This window comes from Poecilia mexicana, unplaced genomic scaffold, assembly GCF_051168715.1.
Source record: "Poecilia mexicana isolate PSO_F unplaced genomic scaffold, ASM5116871v1 scaffold_23, whole genome shotgun sequence".
Lineage (NCBI taxonomy): Eukaryota > Metazoa > Chordata > Actinopteri > Cyprinodontiformes > Poeciliidae > Poecilia > Poecilia mexicana.
The window spans coordinates 15,396,391-15,411,579 of NW_028263392.1; the positions used below are offsets into that span (position 1 = coordinate 15,396,391).

A 15,189-nucleotide genomic window follows, 5' to 3' on the forward strand; every position below is an offset into this window, starting at 1 on the left:
TAAAAGAGATGAAAAACAAAAATAATTCAGAGAACATGTCTTCATTTACAATGATTTAAGTTGTAAACATGAACACCAAAGCATTGGCAGTAATTAAACATAAATATTTCATTATACGAATAATTGATGTGATTAGCAATAAAATAGAAATATCTTTTCCTGCCCCTCAGTGGGAAAATTCAGGTATATCAGCAGCAGGTTAAATGTAGATCAAAAGATACAGATAAAAAAAAAGAAAACAAAGCATCCTGTACAGTAAGGACAAATTTACTGTATCAGAAAAATATTACTAAACGTAGTACAATCAGATTAAGAAGAATATGCAACTAACTAGTGTAATAAAAATAAGTATGTACATTTGAGCATAAAAGATATCAACTGTCATGAAAAACTGAAAATAAGGCAAATAAAATTTCCGAAAAATGTTTTAACTATTCATCTTTAAAATGCTTATATTTTGTGTTTATTTTAAGAATCAGTCAAAAAAAAAACAAACTCATTTAATTTCTTTAAAAACGTTAAACTAATCCATCTTTTTGTCAAAGTTTGTTCGTCTTCTACCACGCTTTATTTTGAAATCTTAATTTTAACCAATAGCTGAGACAGATTTGTTTCACTACGTCAGCAATTTGAACCAATCAGAAGTGCCCTCGCGCCGCCAGTCTCTTTATAAATCCCCGCTGCAGACCAGAGAATTCATCTCTTCAGTCTGAAACGCGAAGAAATCTACTAAACCGCGATGGCAAGAACCAAGCAGACCGCTCGTAAATCCACCGGAGGAAAGGCTCCCAGGAAGCAGCTTGCGACCAAAGCTGCCCGTAAGAGCGCCCCAGCTACCGGCGGAGTCAAGAAGCCTCACCGTTACAGGCCCGGTACCGTGGCTCTGCGAGAGATCCGCCGCTACCAGAAATCCACCGAGCTGCTGATCCGCAAACTGCCCTTCCAGCGTCTGGTCAGAGAGATCGCCCAGGATTTCAAGACCGACCTGCGTTTCCAGAGCTCCGCCGTCATGGCCCTGCAGGAGGCCAGCGAGGCTTACCTGGTGGGTCTCTTCGAAGATACCAACCTGTGCGCTATCCACGCAAAGAGGGTCACCATCATGCCTAAAGACATCCAGCTGGCCCGCCGTATCCGTGGAGAACGTGCTTAAATGACCTCAATATAAATTACACCCAACGGCTCTTTTAAGAGCCACCTACATTCATCTTAAGAACGATTCATTTAATCAATCGGTATTGGTCAAACTTAACTACACCTCTAATATGTCTCTTGAACATTGAATTCATAAATATTTGGAGTTTCTCATGTATTCAGGTTTCGCATAGCACCTGGAATATGGAAATAACTTGGTTCCTTCAATACTTCTATTAAGGAGTGTACTTCAATGGCATATCTATGATGGGTATATTTATGCACAGCAACAACTGTATTGTATATGAAGGTGAGCGTGATAACTGCAACCCCTATGTCATCTGTTACTGTCGTGTATTTAAGTTTTGCATTTACCTTTTAAATTGTGGAGTGCTTTTGTTCAGGTGGAGTGTTTTGCTAAATAAGGTGGTTTGACTGAATTTGACAATTTTCACTAAATTGAGTAATGTCATTCTAGTTTTATAGCTTAACTAAATGTTGGAGTATAATTTGTAAAAGTCAGTTTTATACGGAATGTTGCCAAAATAACAGAACTTTAAAGAAAATAACTACATTAATTTGGCCTTTACACAATTCATTAAATGTCACAAAAATACCTCAGATTTTATTTACCAAAATATGCAAGACTGAAGTAAGCAAGTACTTTATGTATTAAAAAGATCATGTAAATTCTATTAAGTCACTTTACTATTTGTTTCAGTAGATCCCATCAACTGCTGAGCACAAGTCTCCCTGCAGCGCGGAAACTTGACGTAGAGCATTCTGATTGGACGACGCCTCTTCTGCTGATACTTAACCAATCAGCGGATAGATGCTGTCTATAAATACTGCTGGTCGCTGTAGCTGCCTTATTTCTCCTTGAAACAAGAAGAGCAAAACAAGATGTCTGGACGTGGAAAGACCGGCGGCAAAGCCAGAGCTAAGGCCAAGACCCGCTCATCCCGTGCGGGGCTCCAGTTCCCAGTGGGCCGTGTTCACAGGCTGCTGAGGAAAGGAAACTACGCCGAGCGCGTCGGCGCCGGAGCTCCTGTCTATCTGGCGGCGGTGCTCGAGTACCTGACCGCCGAGATCCTGGAGCTGGCTGGAAACGCTGCCCGCGATAACAAGAAGACCAGGATCATCCCCCGTCACCTGCAGCTGGCCGTCCGCAACGACGAGGAGCTCAACAAGCTGCTCGGTGGAGTCACCATTGCACAGGGTGGTGTTCTCCCCAACATCCAGGCTGTCCTGCTGCCCAAGAAAACCGAGAAGGCAGCCAAGGCCAAGTAAACCTTTACAGCTAAAACCCACAAACCCAACGGCTCTTTTAAGAGCCACCCACATCTATCTGAAGAGTAAAGTTCTGAAAGTACTCTAGGTGTATTTTAAGTGTGAAGTCACAATCTTTATCGAGTTTATCAATTAAAGAGAGGAAGTAAACATGAATAAGGAAAATTTTACTTAAGGTATTTATAAAAAAAATGCATGTGTAATGTCTGAAAAGAATGTGGGTGGCAAAATGTGTTTAAAAGTAACAGCCATTATGGGGAAGCTAATAGACTTCTGTTGAGAAGCATGAACATGTATAAAAATAAGCAAATGGATCACTTTATGTGTGGGGTTCTGAATTAATCTGTACCTCGTCAGGTTAATGTAATTTGAAAGCCTTATAGTATAAATGTTGGCTATATTTTCAGTCTGTGGTTTGGGTCAATAAATTCCCACCTGTGGAAATCCAAATTAAATACTTTTTTTGTTGCAGTTTCTTTCAAAATGCAAAAGTATATAAATATAAATTGTAACATTTCAAATTTACAAATATCTAACTTTGTGTGTTTGTTCCCGAAATAAGAAACTTAATTTATGTTCATTTTAATTACACTAATCCTTGCCATGTCCGGTTTAAAAAAATATCTATTTCGAAATATTGTCCAGTAAACTGAAATGGTTCCTGTTCCGTTTGCGGACTGAAAGGCGGAAGTCGAAAGTTCGCGAGTGCCTGTCTTCACTTACGTCCGTGATATGTGTTTAAATAAAGATCATTCAGAGAGTTTCAGTTAGTGCTGAAGCTGATTTATAGTTGATAACACAATGAGTGGCCGCGGAAAGGGAGGTAAAGGACTCGGAAAAGGAGGCGCCAAGCGTCACCGTAAAGTGCTCCGTGATAACATCCAGGGAATCACCAAGCCCGCTATTCGTCGCCTGGCTCGCCGCGGTGGAGTCAAGCGTATCTCCGGTCTCATCTACGAGGAGACCCGCGGTGTGCTCAAGGTTTTCCTGGAGAACGTCATCCGTGATGCCGTCACCTACACAGAGCACGCCAAGAGGAAGACCGTGACCGCCATGGATGTGGTGTACGCTCTCAAGAGGCAGGGCCGCACTCTGTACGGCTTCGGCGGTTAAATCTACTAGCGCTTGGCTACATATCAACGGCTCTTTTCAGAGCCACCCACACTTCTCAAGCGACGATTCCTGAATTTGTACGATGCGTCCTGTGAAAAGATGAATAAGTACCTAGTTAATGAAGGATTTATTTGCCTCACTTGTAGAACTGAAAAATTAGAATGCACAACAGCGGAAATAAGCGCTTCCCAAGCGTGAATAAGAAACTAGGGAAACACAACAGTCCATGCGTGCATGTAAAAGTATGGCAGTTCCCGTCATCTACCGTAAATCTTGACATTTTAAGTCAATCTCAATACATAAAATAGAAACATCCTCTCCTGAATAATTAAAGGAAGATGAGTCATGGGCAACTCCAATAAAGATTGTATTTGGAGTATGCAAATTATTCGTGATATTGTTTCCCTTTGAAAGAAAATGATTTAAGCTTTAATTTTAATTTGATTTAAAAGTGTTATGGAAATATTAATTACTAAGCATAACGTACAGGTTTGTAAAACACCTGAAGGAACACATAAAAGCAAAGCTACATAATAAACTTCGAAAAACATTTATTCTTATTTTACACTATTCAAGCACTTGGACGCGCGAACAAATCCTAAAGATGTTCTAACACTCTGAGCAGCTGAACCAATCAGAGGCAAGCATCAGGGCAGTCTAATTTACATACAGAATCTATAATACTAATCTCTGCTCGCGCTTCCTCATTCGTTGCTGTTTCCCAGGAACACATCAGGATGCCTGAACCCGCCAAGTCTGCGCCCAAGAAAGGCTCCAAGAAAGCCGTCACCAAGACGGCCGGCAAGGGAGGCAAGAAGAAGAGAAAGACCAGGAAGGAGAGCTACGCCATCTACGTCTACAAGGTGTTGAAGCAGGTCCACCCCGACACCGGCATCTCGTCCAAGGCCATGAGCATCATGAACTCGTTCGTTAACGACATCTTCGAGCGCATCGCCTCCGAGGCTTCCCGCCTGGCTCACTACAACAAGCGCTCCACCATCACCTCCAGGGAGATCCAGACGGCCGTGCGCCTCCTGCTTCCCGGTGAGCTGGCCAAGCACGCCGTGTCCGAGGGCACCAAAGCGGTCACCAAGTACACCAGCTCCAAGTAAACTCGCTGTTTACCATCAAAACCACAAAGGCCCTTTTTAGGGCCACACAAATACAACTAAGCGCAAGAAACTTGTACATTAATTATTTACTATGGATTGCTTAATTTCTCAAATGCTCATGTAAAAGGGAATCACTACATTGGTATCCATAAAACCTATTCTAGAGTACTTGGTGCATTTCCCTTGTCAACCCAGGTTTTCTTAACTTCAAACATCTAAATCTAGAAACAAAATTAATTTCAACTAATTCAAATTGTTTGGTTTGAATGTTTTCTGCAAAATTAATTTGATAATTTAGACTTTCAGATTCACATGATCTATTGTTTGCAGAACTAATTTATTTTGTAGTAATTTTCTTTAAACATATTTTTTCTGTATAGTTTTGAAGGTTTGTAAGTTTTGAAAAATGTTCTCATCTCAAACTGAATTATGAATAATACTTTGGATATCAATACTTTTGTGGTCTGTGCTGATTATTTTAAACACGACAGAAGTATGAAATCACACATAAACAAGGAATGCAAAAGACATATTTTTGTTCAATAATCTCAACATACATGAAAAGAAGTACGAAGAAGTTAGAAACGTATGAACTCCTACACCATAAACTAGTACAATATTTTTAGATTGAGCCTCATTAAAAAAATAGAAAATGACATGTTAATTAGTTTTCCATCTTATCTTGGTTTACCTGCCTAAAAATATGCATTCATATATCCATACCCACACTCATGTTCATGTAATGTGTTTACATGAACACATTAGTTCTCTCACCCGTCTTTCTATATCTTGTGAAAATGACCTCCTTATATTTCCTTTTAAATTACACTATATTTTGACTTTAACTCCTCATTAAACTTCTATAATTTTACCCCTTGAATTGAAATGCAAAAGTTCTTGTGTGTGTACTACAAATCCTTAAGTTTGAGTTTAAGTTATATCCCCTTTCTCTTTCATAAGACATGCTCTGCATGAGCTCAGGTAGCAGTTTATTAGATGCCTTAAACATAATTTGAGCAATTTTAAATTCCACCAGATCTTCAAATTTAAGAATTCTAGATTTTAATAATAATGGGTTTGTGTGCTCATGAATACCAACATTATGGATGATTCTAATGGCTCGTTTCTGTAAGATACTTGGTGGATGCAAAGAGCTTTTTTAATTAATTTCTCACACTTCTGAATAATATGTTAAATATGTCAAAATCAGAGAGTTATATAGTATATTAAGTGATTTATTATTCAGAATATGCCTAGCTTTAGCCAGGATTGATATGCTTCTACTTAGTTTATTCTGTAAATGTCTCAGATTTCTGTATCTGTAATGGTTATTTTTATTTGTTTTGACTTTAAAAAAAAAAACTGTTTCATGTTCTGCTACCTTTGATTAAACTCTTGTATTATAAGTTTAATGTGACCTCAAATCTACCACCATGGGTGGTATCTTATTTTGGTTTAATGAGGCATCTAGATATAATGTAAATGTAAATGTAACTATTTGAGGATGTAAATATTTAGATGGATTTAATCACTTAGCTGTCCTGATTAGGGATGGAACACTCAAAATGTAAATGTTGTTTAGTAAAGATGGATTATTATTGTTATTATTTCGCAACTGGCCTGTAAGAGCCGGCCGGCCTTTAAACGTTCACTAGTTGCCATGGTTACCCGCATTTATCTTGCGGTTTTAATATTAGCTAGCTTGCTATCGGCGTACTAGAACTGTTAATCACACACAATGTGATAAAATAAGTTATTCTACCAAATTAAATTTAGTGAATGAGATGCTGCTTAATGACCAGTAAACATAATATTCAGGAGAGTCGATAAATGACGAGAGAAAATGGACCAAACTTTTACTTACTAGCAAATATTAAAGCAAATTGTTCACAATAAGCTCTCAGTGAAGTCCCTCTAAATAAGACGAACATATACATAGTGAGCAATAAGAGCAACTTACTTTTTTCATAAAAACTAAGTTGTTGTTTTTTTTTTAATTGAAACTTATATTTAGCGTGCAAATCATTTCTTTCTAATTTGGTGACAATTAGAGGGAAAATTAAAAATGTAGCTGAATCCATCCAGGCAGCTGACAAACCAAGCCTTCAAAAGTGCAGCGGGTTTAACAAAAGGCAGTGTGAGGTACAGAGACGATGTGCTAAAAATACAAATACCGCAAAGCTGCTTGACGGAGTTGCACGAAGTGAAGACCTGCGCTGGCGTCGAGTTGGAAATTATTTTATTAGCCTTACTGTAAACATAATATATTCTTGCCTGCATTCTGAATGTGACATGCGCAGTAGAGTGGCTGTTGATGACTGATAATCTGTCTATAAGGTTTTTCATACGGATTAATCTCCGTATTCAGTGATACAATTCAACAATTACTGGTTGGCAACAAATAATCTGAGCTAATCTAACAAGTGTATGTTGTCCTAATTTCACTACCTATCAAACCAGAATATTGTTTTAACAGTCTTTTATTTAATAAATCGCTGTCAGAAAATATATTCTATTTTTAAGGTAACTGATTATATGCTTGTTAGGAACCGTTTCTTCAGCTGGAGGAGTGGTGGCTCTTAAAAGAGCCTTTGGTGCTTTGCGCAGTGGGTGAAGCAGGTGTTTACCAGTAGCTCCTCTTAGCCTTCTTAGCTGGGCGCTTTTTTGCCGGGCTTTTCTTGGCTGCCGGTCTCTTAGCCGGCTTCGGCCTCCTAGCTGTGGCCTTTTTGGGACTCTTTTTGGGGCTCTTTTTGGTGGTCTTTTTAGGGCTCCTTTTTACCCTTTTGGCTGTTTTCTTTGCCGGTCCCTTCTTCGGAGACTTCCTGGCTGGTTTCTTCGCCGGTGACTTTTTCGGTGACTTCTTAGCGGCTGGTCTCTTTGCCTTGGCGGGAGCCTTCTTCTTCGGAGTTGCCTTCTTCACTGGTTTTGCGGGTTTGGGCTTCTTCTTTCTAGCCTTAGGTTTAGCTATCTTGAAGGACCCGGATGCTCCGGTCCCTCTAGTGCGGCTCAGGCTTCCACCTGTCACCAGCTTGGTAATAGCGCTGTTGATGCGCTTGTTGGACTTCGTCACGTCGACGCCATTCCTGGCCAGGAGTTTCTTGAGCGCCGCCAGAGAAACCCCTTTACGTTCCTTGGAATCAGCCACGGCGTCCACGATGAGTTTGGAGATGCTGGGTCCATCCTTCCTGGTCCGCGAAGCGGACTTCTTCATCGAGAGTTTTGCCGAGGATCTGACAGCCGCCGGAGCTACTTCCGTCATGTTTCTGAGTTGATATCTCTTATGTCAAGTTTAGAGCGGGAGGCGGGACTTATAACAGACGTGAGAACCGTGAAGAGACAACTCAGGCAGCCGCTACGCTGCCGCCTCAAACATGGCCACACTTGTGTTTTCTCGGCTTCATTTTACGCTTAAAATCCTAACTAAATAAAGCTCTTATAACTTAAATGTTGCTATAACAGAAGCAAAACCCTCCTCTCTATGTAGTACCGTTGTATTTGGTTTCCAGAACTTTGTATTTTCTTCCCAGCACCCTTCAGACCTGTCAGATACGCTGTGATTTTGTGCGCTGAGCGGCGGTTTTTCTACACATTTCGTCTCCTAAAACATTTAAAATCGGTTTGCATAGAGTATACATGTTATATTTTCGTTAGCAGATACATGTTTAAGCAAAGTACTGGTGAAAATGTTGAGGTGGTGCAATTTGTTGGAGGGTTAAGGGGAAGGATTTCTCTGGCAGCAAACACATGGAAGCTGTCAGTGAATAACTGTTATAGAACACTGTTATGAAACAGACTTATGGTTACCAGAAAGGAAACACTTCTGCTAATCCATCAGCAGAATGGATTAGCTGCTTGTCTCCAATTATTCCTATTTAGGTTCACCCAAGAAAATGAGAAAACAATGTTGATCCACTCAGCAGTGATTTCAGATTGATTTTTAGACCCTCATAACATTAAGGTACACCTCTTCAGGAATCTGAACATAACACCCGTGTGTGGCTAACTTCTGGTATACTAGGATATTACTCTCAACATGTATTGCATCAGAGGAAAAATATAATTTTTAAATCACAGTACTGTACTACCAGTGACTAATTTACTACACAAACAACAAATAAGGAATATTTTTCAATCTGTGTAGCATTTTTCATTAATTAAATCCCATTATTTTCAGAATTACAGTTTTATCTGTTTGAAAATAAAAAACTTAAAAATTATCTTATCAAAAGTAAACTGTCAGCACTGGATCAAACTGAAATGACATAACACTGAACTGAATCTTTTTGCTCATATATTTCAACGAGAAGCTTAATTTCAGTCAAGGCAGAGAAAGAGATTTAATCTAAATATCTGAAAACAAATATGAGAAGCTGCTCTAAAGCTTCCTCTTCCAGGTCAGAGAGTTCATTTGCATCCTTAGCAATGTATTGTAACGCAGAAAGGTTTGAATTTTCTCTGAAAAGAAACTGGAAAACTTATTGCAGGCGACATTAGATTGAAGTTCAGGTGGTGACGTCATTGGAGGATTTGTGAGCCTGTCAACAGTAGCAAATAAAGCTCGAGCATTGTTAAGGTTTTTGTTTATGACATCTGCAAAGAAAGGCTCTCTTGCATGTTTTAGTGTTGTATGATAGTTACGTAGTCTTTCTTTGTAGATGTCATAATAAACGTGCAGTTGAGTTTTACGCCATCTCCGTTCGGCCCTACGGCAGAGTTGTCTTGCAGAGTGAACTGTTTGTGCATTTCTCCATGGAGATTTCTTTCTACCAGTCACAACTTTCACTTTAATGGGGGCAATGTAATCAATGATATCTGAAAGTTTGCACTGAAAATCATCTACCAACTTATCTGTGTCATTATAGCTTAAGGGCGAGGAAGAAGAGTAGATTTGATTAAATGTTTCTGCTGTGTTTTCTGTGAAAGTACGTTTTGTAATAGTAGCATTTTGTCTAAGTGGTCAATTACAGAATGTGTGGCACTGCCCACCCCCTGCTTTGATGCAGCTAACAGAGCCTGTTGTGAATGCTAAGGCTAGTTAGCATGATAACAAATAACAGCAGATAAACGGTTTTCCTGTTGTTCCTCCACCAGTAGCACATTGAGCAGTATGTAGATGAGAATGACTGACAGTGCTAAGACCCATCCATCCATTTTCTAACACCCTTGTCCCTTAGTGGGACCCATATTGTTACACTGTCATACATGTAACATATATAAAAAAATTCCCTTCTCACCCTCCGCGGGTGGTCTCTCTCTTTTATCCTCTGAGCTCGGGTCCTCTACCAGAGGCCTGGGAGCTTGAGGGTTCTGCGCAGTATCTTGGCTGTGCCTAGTACTGCACATTTATGGACTGAGATGTCTGATGTTGTTCCTGGGATCTGTTTGAGCCACTGCTCCAGTTTGGGGGTGACTGCCCCGAGGGCCCCGATGACCACAGGCACCACTGTGGTCTTCACCTTCCAGGCCTTCTCCAGTTACTCTCTGATGCCCAGGTATTTCTCGTGGTATTTCTCCAGTTTCTCACTCTCCTTTTTCCTGATGTTGTGGTCACTTGGCATTGCTACATCCACCACAACGGCTTTCCTCTGTTCTTTATCCACCACCACAATGTCCGGTTGGTTCGCCATTACCATCTTGTCTGTCTGGATCTGGAAGTCCCACAGGATCTTAGCTCGGTCATTCACCACCACCTTTGGGGGTGTTCCTCACTTTGACCTCGGGGCTTCCAGTCCATATTCTGCACAGATATTCCTGTACACTATGCCCGCCACTTGGTTATGTCGTTCCATGTACGCTTTCCCTGCCAGCACCTTGGACCCTGCTGTTATGTGCTGGACTGTCTCAGAGGCCTCCTTGCACAACCTACACCTTGGGTCTTGTCTGGTGTGGTAGATCTGAGCCTCTATTGCTCTGGTGTTTAGGGCCTGTTCCTGGGCAGCCAGGATGAGGGCCTCTGTGCTGTCCTTGAGTCCAGCTTTTTCCAGCCATTGGTAGGATTTCCTGATATCAGCCACTTCAGCTATTTGTCGGTGGTACATCCCATGTAGGGGCTTGTGATGGTTCCTCCAGCACCTCGTCCTCTGCTCCCCATTGTCTGAGACATTTGCTGAGCACATCTTCCACTGAGGCTTTGTCCTTGATGTATTTATAGATCTTGGATGTTTCATCCTGGACAGTGGCTCTCACACTCACTAGTCCTCTGCCTCCTTCCTTACGGCTTGTGTACAGTCTCAGGGTGCTGGATTTGGGGTGGAACCCTCCATGCATGGTTAGTAGCTTCCCAGTCTTAACATCTGTGGCCTTTATCTCTTCCATTGGCCAGCTAATTATTCCGGCAGGGTATCTGATTACTGGTAAGGCATAGCTGTTTATTGCACGGATCTTGTTCTTGTCATTGAGCTGGCTTCTCAGGACTTGCCTTATTCGTTGGAGGTATTTGGCTGTGGCTCCTTTCCTTGTGACCTCATCGAGGTTGCCATTTGCTTGTGGTATTCCCAGGTACTTGTAACTGTGCTCTATGTCTGCTATTGTTCCCTCTGGGAGTGAGACCCCTTCTGTGTGGACGACCTTCCCTCTCTTTGTAACCATCTGGCCACACTTCTCTAGTCCGAATGACATCCCAATGTCAGTGCTGTAGATCCTGGTGGTGTGGATCAGTGAGTCGATGTCTCGCTCGCTCTTGGCGTTCAGCTTGATGTCATCCATGTAGAGGAGGTGACTGATTGTGGCCCCATTCTTGAGTCGGTATCCGTAGCCAGTCTTGTTGATGATTTGGCTGAGGGGGTTCAGGCCTATGCAGAACAGCAGTGGGGACAGAGCATCTCCTTGGTATATGCCACATTTGATGGACACCGAAAAAAATATTGTTTGATTAATTATTTACAAGTTAAAATCTGATGTGGAACTATGGCACTTTACAAAATAAAATGTTTTAATTGTTGACCATGTGTTCTTTTACTTTGTCTGAACAAATTGATTTCATATTTATATACATAATTTTGGTGAATCTGAGATTATTTTCTTCAAAAAATAAAAATAAAGTAAATAGATCACAACATGCCTGTCTGTATATTTAACTTGTAAACCCTGATATGTGATTAAAGGAACACACATATATATATGTGTGTGTGTGTGTGTGTGTGTGTGTGTGTGTGTGTGTGTGTGTGTGTGTGTGTGTGTGTGTGTGTGTGTCCTTGCACCATTCCAACAGAAGTCAATTTCCTTATGACATAAAAAGAGACAAAGAAAAACAAACAAAATAACGAATAATTGATCAACGTAAATTGACACTGCAAACCAGTTAATGTGACGCAAAGCAAGTGAGCCACAAACATTTCTCTACCAACGTAATTAGTGTTCATAATTTAATGGAAGTAACACTTCTATATAACAAGTGTCAGATTTAAGAAGAACCAACAGATTACAGATTCAGTTTAATTTATTAATTTTCTTAGTTCTCAAATCCCTAAAATATTTTCTCTAGTTATACTTTGAACATAAAATATGTCAGCCACTACGTTTCATTACTAATTGTCCCTGTGTACATGTAAGTAAGCATGCAACACCATCTGGTGGACAACCAAATAATTTTTTTTTTGTTAGTGTAATGTAACGAAATCATAATAAAAAAACAATACGTCAGATTTTTGTTATTACTTAGTAATTTGTGGGGCACTGACAAGTTTATTTACATCTTTGTCTTAAGACAAATAACTGCATTTATTGAAATTAAAGTTTGACATATTTTCACTAAAAATATGTTTTATTTCTTAATATTTTTTTAAAAGAAAATATGTCCAGCTAAAAATAAAAAAGAAACTGAATTCGTGTATGGAGTATTGAAATTATACTGCAAATAAAATAATTGTGCTTGGTGTTTTATTTTGTAACTCCAATTCACTGACGAGTTGAAGTCATTACGTAAGTGAGGGGAAAAAAAACACTATTCTGATTGGACGGCTGGCCTTCTCGTAAATATTGACCAATCAGTGAACAAATGGTTCATATAAGTGCTGAATGTGCCGCCTATGTGGCATTATTTTCGCTTTTGTCGGAGTCTAAATCATCTTCAATTATTCAAGATGTCTGGACGCGGAAAGACCGGCGGCAAAGCCAGAGCTAAGGCCAAGACCCGCTCATCCCGTGCGGGGCTCCAGTTCCCAGTGGGCCGTGTTCACAGGCTGCTGAGGAAAGGAAACTACGCCGAGCGCGTCGGCGCCGGAGCTCCTGTCTATCTGGCGGCGGTGCTCGAGTACCTGACCGCCGAGATCCTGGAGCTGGCTGGAAACGCTGCCCGCGATAACAAGAAGACCAGGATCATCCCCCGTCACCTGCAGCTGGCCGTCCGCAACGACGAGGAGCTCAACAAGCTGCTGGGTGGAGTCACCATTGCACAGGGTGGTGTTCTCCCCAACATCCAGGCTGTCCTGCTGCCCAAGAAGACCGAGAAAGCAGCCAAGGCCAAGTAAACCTTTACAGCTAAAACCCACAAACCCAACGGCTCTTTTAAGAGCCACCCACATCTATCTGAAGAGCCAAATCCTGGTTAAAGTAGCGATTAAAATTTCCTAATCAAAGTGTTAAAAAATAAATTCTATGTAATTTTTTTTTTCTTTGGTTCCCGCCAAATTGGGCTGCCTATGTACATGTCTGCCTGGGGGGAAGAGCCGCTTTTCACAGCATTTATTGGGTTCTTATAAATGTTTCAGAAGAGAAGTTTGTGTAAATACTTAAATGTGACCTTGGCTAATGAAGTGCAATTTTTACAAGGACATCAACACAAGAACACCTTTGCATCCTGATTGGTTCTGGTCAGAATATAATGGACGATGTCAAAAATTGTGAAGTCTGATGTGTGGGACACAATAAATGACGGGATACATTTCATTAGAGATGGAGACTTCTTTTTTTTTCGTTGGGCAGGTTTTACGTTGTTTTTGGTCAGAAAACAATCAGATCTGGCAAACCTGCATGTAAACACAAGTTAAGTGTGAAAAGCCCTAGTCAAGGTTTACAATACTCTAAAGCAAATAAGAACATCGAGGAAATTAAACCTTGTGATGTACGAAATTTAAAACTGGTTACTAAACCGATCTTTGAGGTAATAAAAGGTTTTGTTTAGGGAAATATCACTATAACAAAGTGCAGAGATTGAATTAATGTTAAAAAAAAAGCTGATCCTATGTAAATGAATGGTTTGTGAACGCGTTAATTTGACTCCGCTCATGCAAACCCGTTCAGTTGTCTTCTCTTACGTCCGCAGTTCTGATATAAATAGCGGTTGTTGCTTGTAGCTGACCATTCGGGTGCGTCGTTACGCACTTCCGTTTTTTGGCTTCGCTTTGGGACAGGCTAACGAAGGTGGATCGCGGAGTTGACAGAGCAGAATTGATACAGAAACAGCTGATCTTGGCGGTTGGCATAAACTGGTTTGTGACTGGACTGCTATGGCGACTCAAGTTGAGGATGAGGGAGACGATGAAATGGATTTTGGTGACTGGACTCCAGTACGTGGTAGTAGAGGATCAGGAAGAGAACGAAGTAGAAAGGAAGAAAGGTTGGTGGAGACACAAAGTAGTAGCAAACGGAGTCTAGAAGAAAATAGTTCAGATGAAAATAATGCAGGTTGCAAGAGGATTGTTGGGCAGGAAACTAAGTTGATCATAAAGTTTAGGAAGGAGGATGAAGGGATACAACTTAGTCCGTTAGCTCTGTCAAGAGAATTAAAAAAGAAGTTTGGAGATCTGACACTTGCTAAGACTCTTAGAGATGGGAATCTGTTGATCACAGTGAGGAATGAAGAACAGAAAAACAAGGTGATGAACGCCCACAGTATTTGTAAAAAACTGATTACTGAGATAAAGATTTTGGGAGAGGGTAAAGTGGTAAGAGGAGTGATCACAGGTATCCCAGTTGGTGAAGATCTAGAAAAACTTAGACACAGTATTAATGGAGGTGAAGTAAGTAAAATCAAAAGATTGATGAGAACAGTGGAAGGTGAAAGGGTGGAAAGTCTCTCAGTAATGTTGGAGTTTCAAACACAAGTTCTTCCTGAAAGGGTAAGAGTCGGGTGTATGTGCTTCCCTGTAAGGCCATATATCCCTCCTCCTCTCAGGTGTTATAAATGTCAGAGATATGGACACATTGCAGCTGCATGTAGGGGAAAACAAAGATGTCCAAAGTGTGGAGGAGAGCATAATTATGATGAATGTAAAAATGGGAAGGATAAGTGTTGTAATTGTGGAGGGCAACATAGGGTGACTTATGGAGGATGTGAAGTCAGAAGGAAAGCAATGGAAATCGAACAAGTCAAAGCTACTAATAATATAAGTTATGCTGAAGCTGTTAAAAGAGTGAAACCTAAGGAAGTTATAAGGAAAGTTCAACCAAACCCAACAACAGAACAGAGACCGAGTGGAACTGAAACTGGGTTAACAGTTGAAAAAATTCTATTGTTCATTGCATATGTAATTAATTGTACAGATCAAGTTAAGCACAAAACAGAAAAAATCAAAATAATTGTGAAAGGGGCAGAGAGGTTTTT

At 40.5% G+C, this 15,189-nt stretch overlaps 6 protein-coding genes across 6 annotated transcripts; 5 read left to right on the top strand and 1 right to left on the bottom strand.

The window, feature by feature from the left end:
- Positions 1-706: 706 nt before the first annotated feature.
- On the top strand, positions 707-1,196 carry LOC106906742 (histone H3). The gene has a single exon (XM_014972146.2). It carries the CDS (start codon positions 740-742, stop codon positions 1,148-1,150), a length of 411 nt encoding a protein of 136 aa, XP_014827632.1. The 5' UTR covers positions 707-739; the 3' UTR covers positions 1,151-1,196.
- Positions 1,197-1,995: 799 nt separating this feature from the next.
- On the top strand, positions 1,996-2,876 carry LOC148152523 (histone H2A). The gene has a single exon (XM_088002973.1). It carries the CDS (start codon positions 2,035-2,037, stop codon positions 2,419-2,421), a length of 387 nt encoding a protein of 128 aa, XP_087859099.1. The 5' UTR covers positions 1,996-2,034; the 3' UTR covers positions 2,422-2,876.
- Positions 2,877-3,188: 312 nt separating this feature from the next.
- LOC148152524 (histone H4) lies at positions 3,189-3,602 on the top strand. Its single transcript, XM_088002970.1, has one exon. It carries the CDS (start codon positions 3,223-3,225, stop codon positions 3,532-3,534), a length of 312 nt encoding a protein of 103 aa, XP_087859096.1. The 5' UTR covers positions 3,189-3,222; the 3' UTR covers positions 3,535-3,602.
- A 627-nt stretch (positions 3,603-4,229) lies between these two features.
- LOC106906745 (histone H2B 1/2-like) lies at positions 4,230-5,100 on the top strand. Its single transcript, XM_014972149.2, has one exon. It carries the CDS (start codon positions 4,272-4,274, stop codon positions 4,644-4,646), a length of 375 nt encoding a protein of 124 aa, XP_014827635.1. The 5' UTR covers positions 4,230-4,271; the 3' UTR covers positions 4,647-5,100.
- A 2,090-nt stretch (positions 5,101-7,190) lies between these two features.
- Positions 7,191-7,905, bottom strand: LOC106906737 (histone H1-like). The gene has a single exon (XM_014972138.2). The coding sequence runs from the start codon at positions 7,903-7,905 to the stop codon at positions 7,270-7,272; it is 636 nt and encodes a 211-aa protein (XP_014827624.1). The 3' UTR covers positions 7,191-7,269.
- Positions 7,906-12,690: 4,785 nt separating this feature from the next.
- Positions 12,691-13,537, top strand: LOC106906736 (histone H2A). The gene has a single exon (XM_014972136.2). It carries the CDS (start codon positions 12,728-12,730, stop codon positions 13,112-13,114), a length of 387 nt encoding a protein of 128 aa, XP_014827622.1. The 5' UTR covers positions 12,691-12,727; the 3' UTR covers positions 13,115-13,537.
- Positions 13,538-15,189: the final 1,652 nt, after the last annotated feature.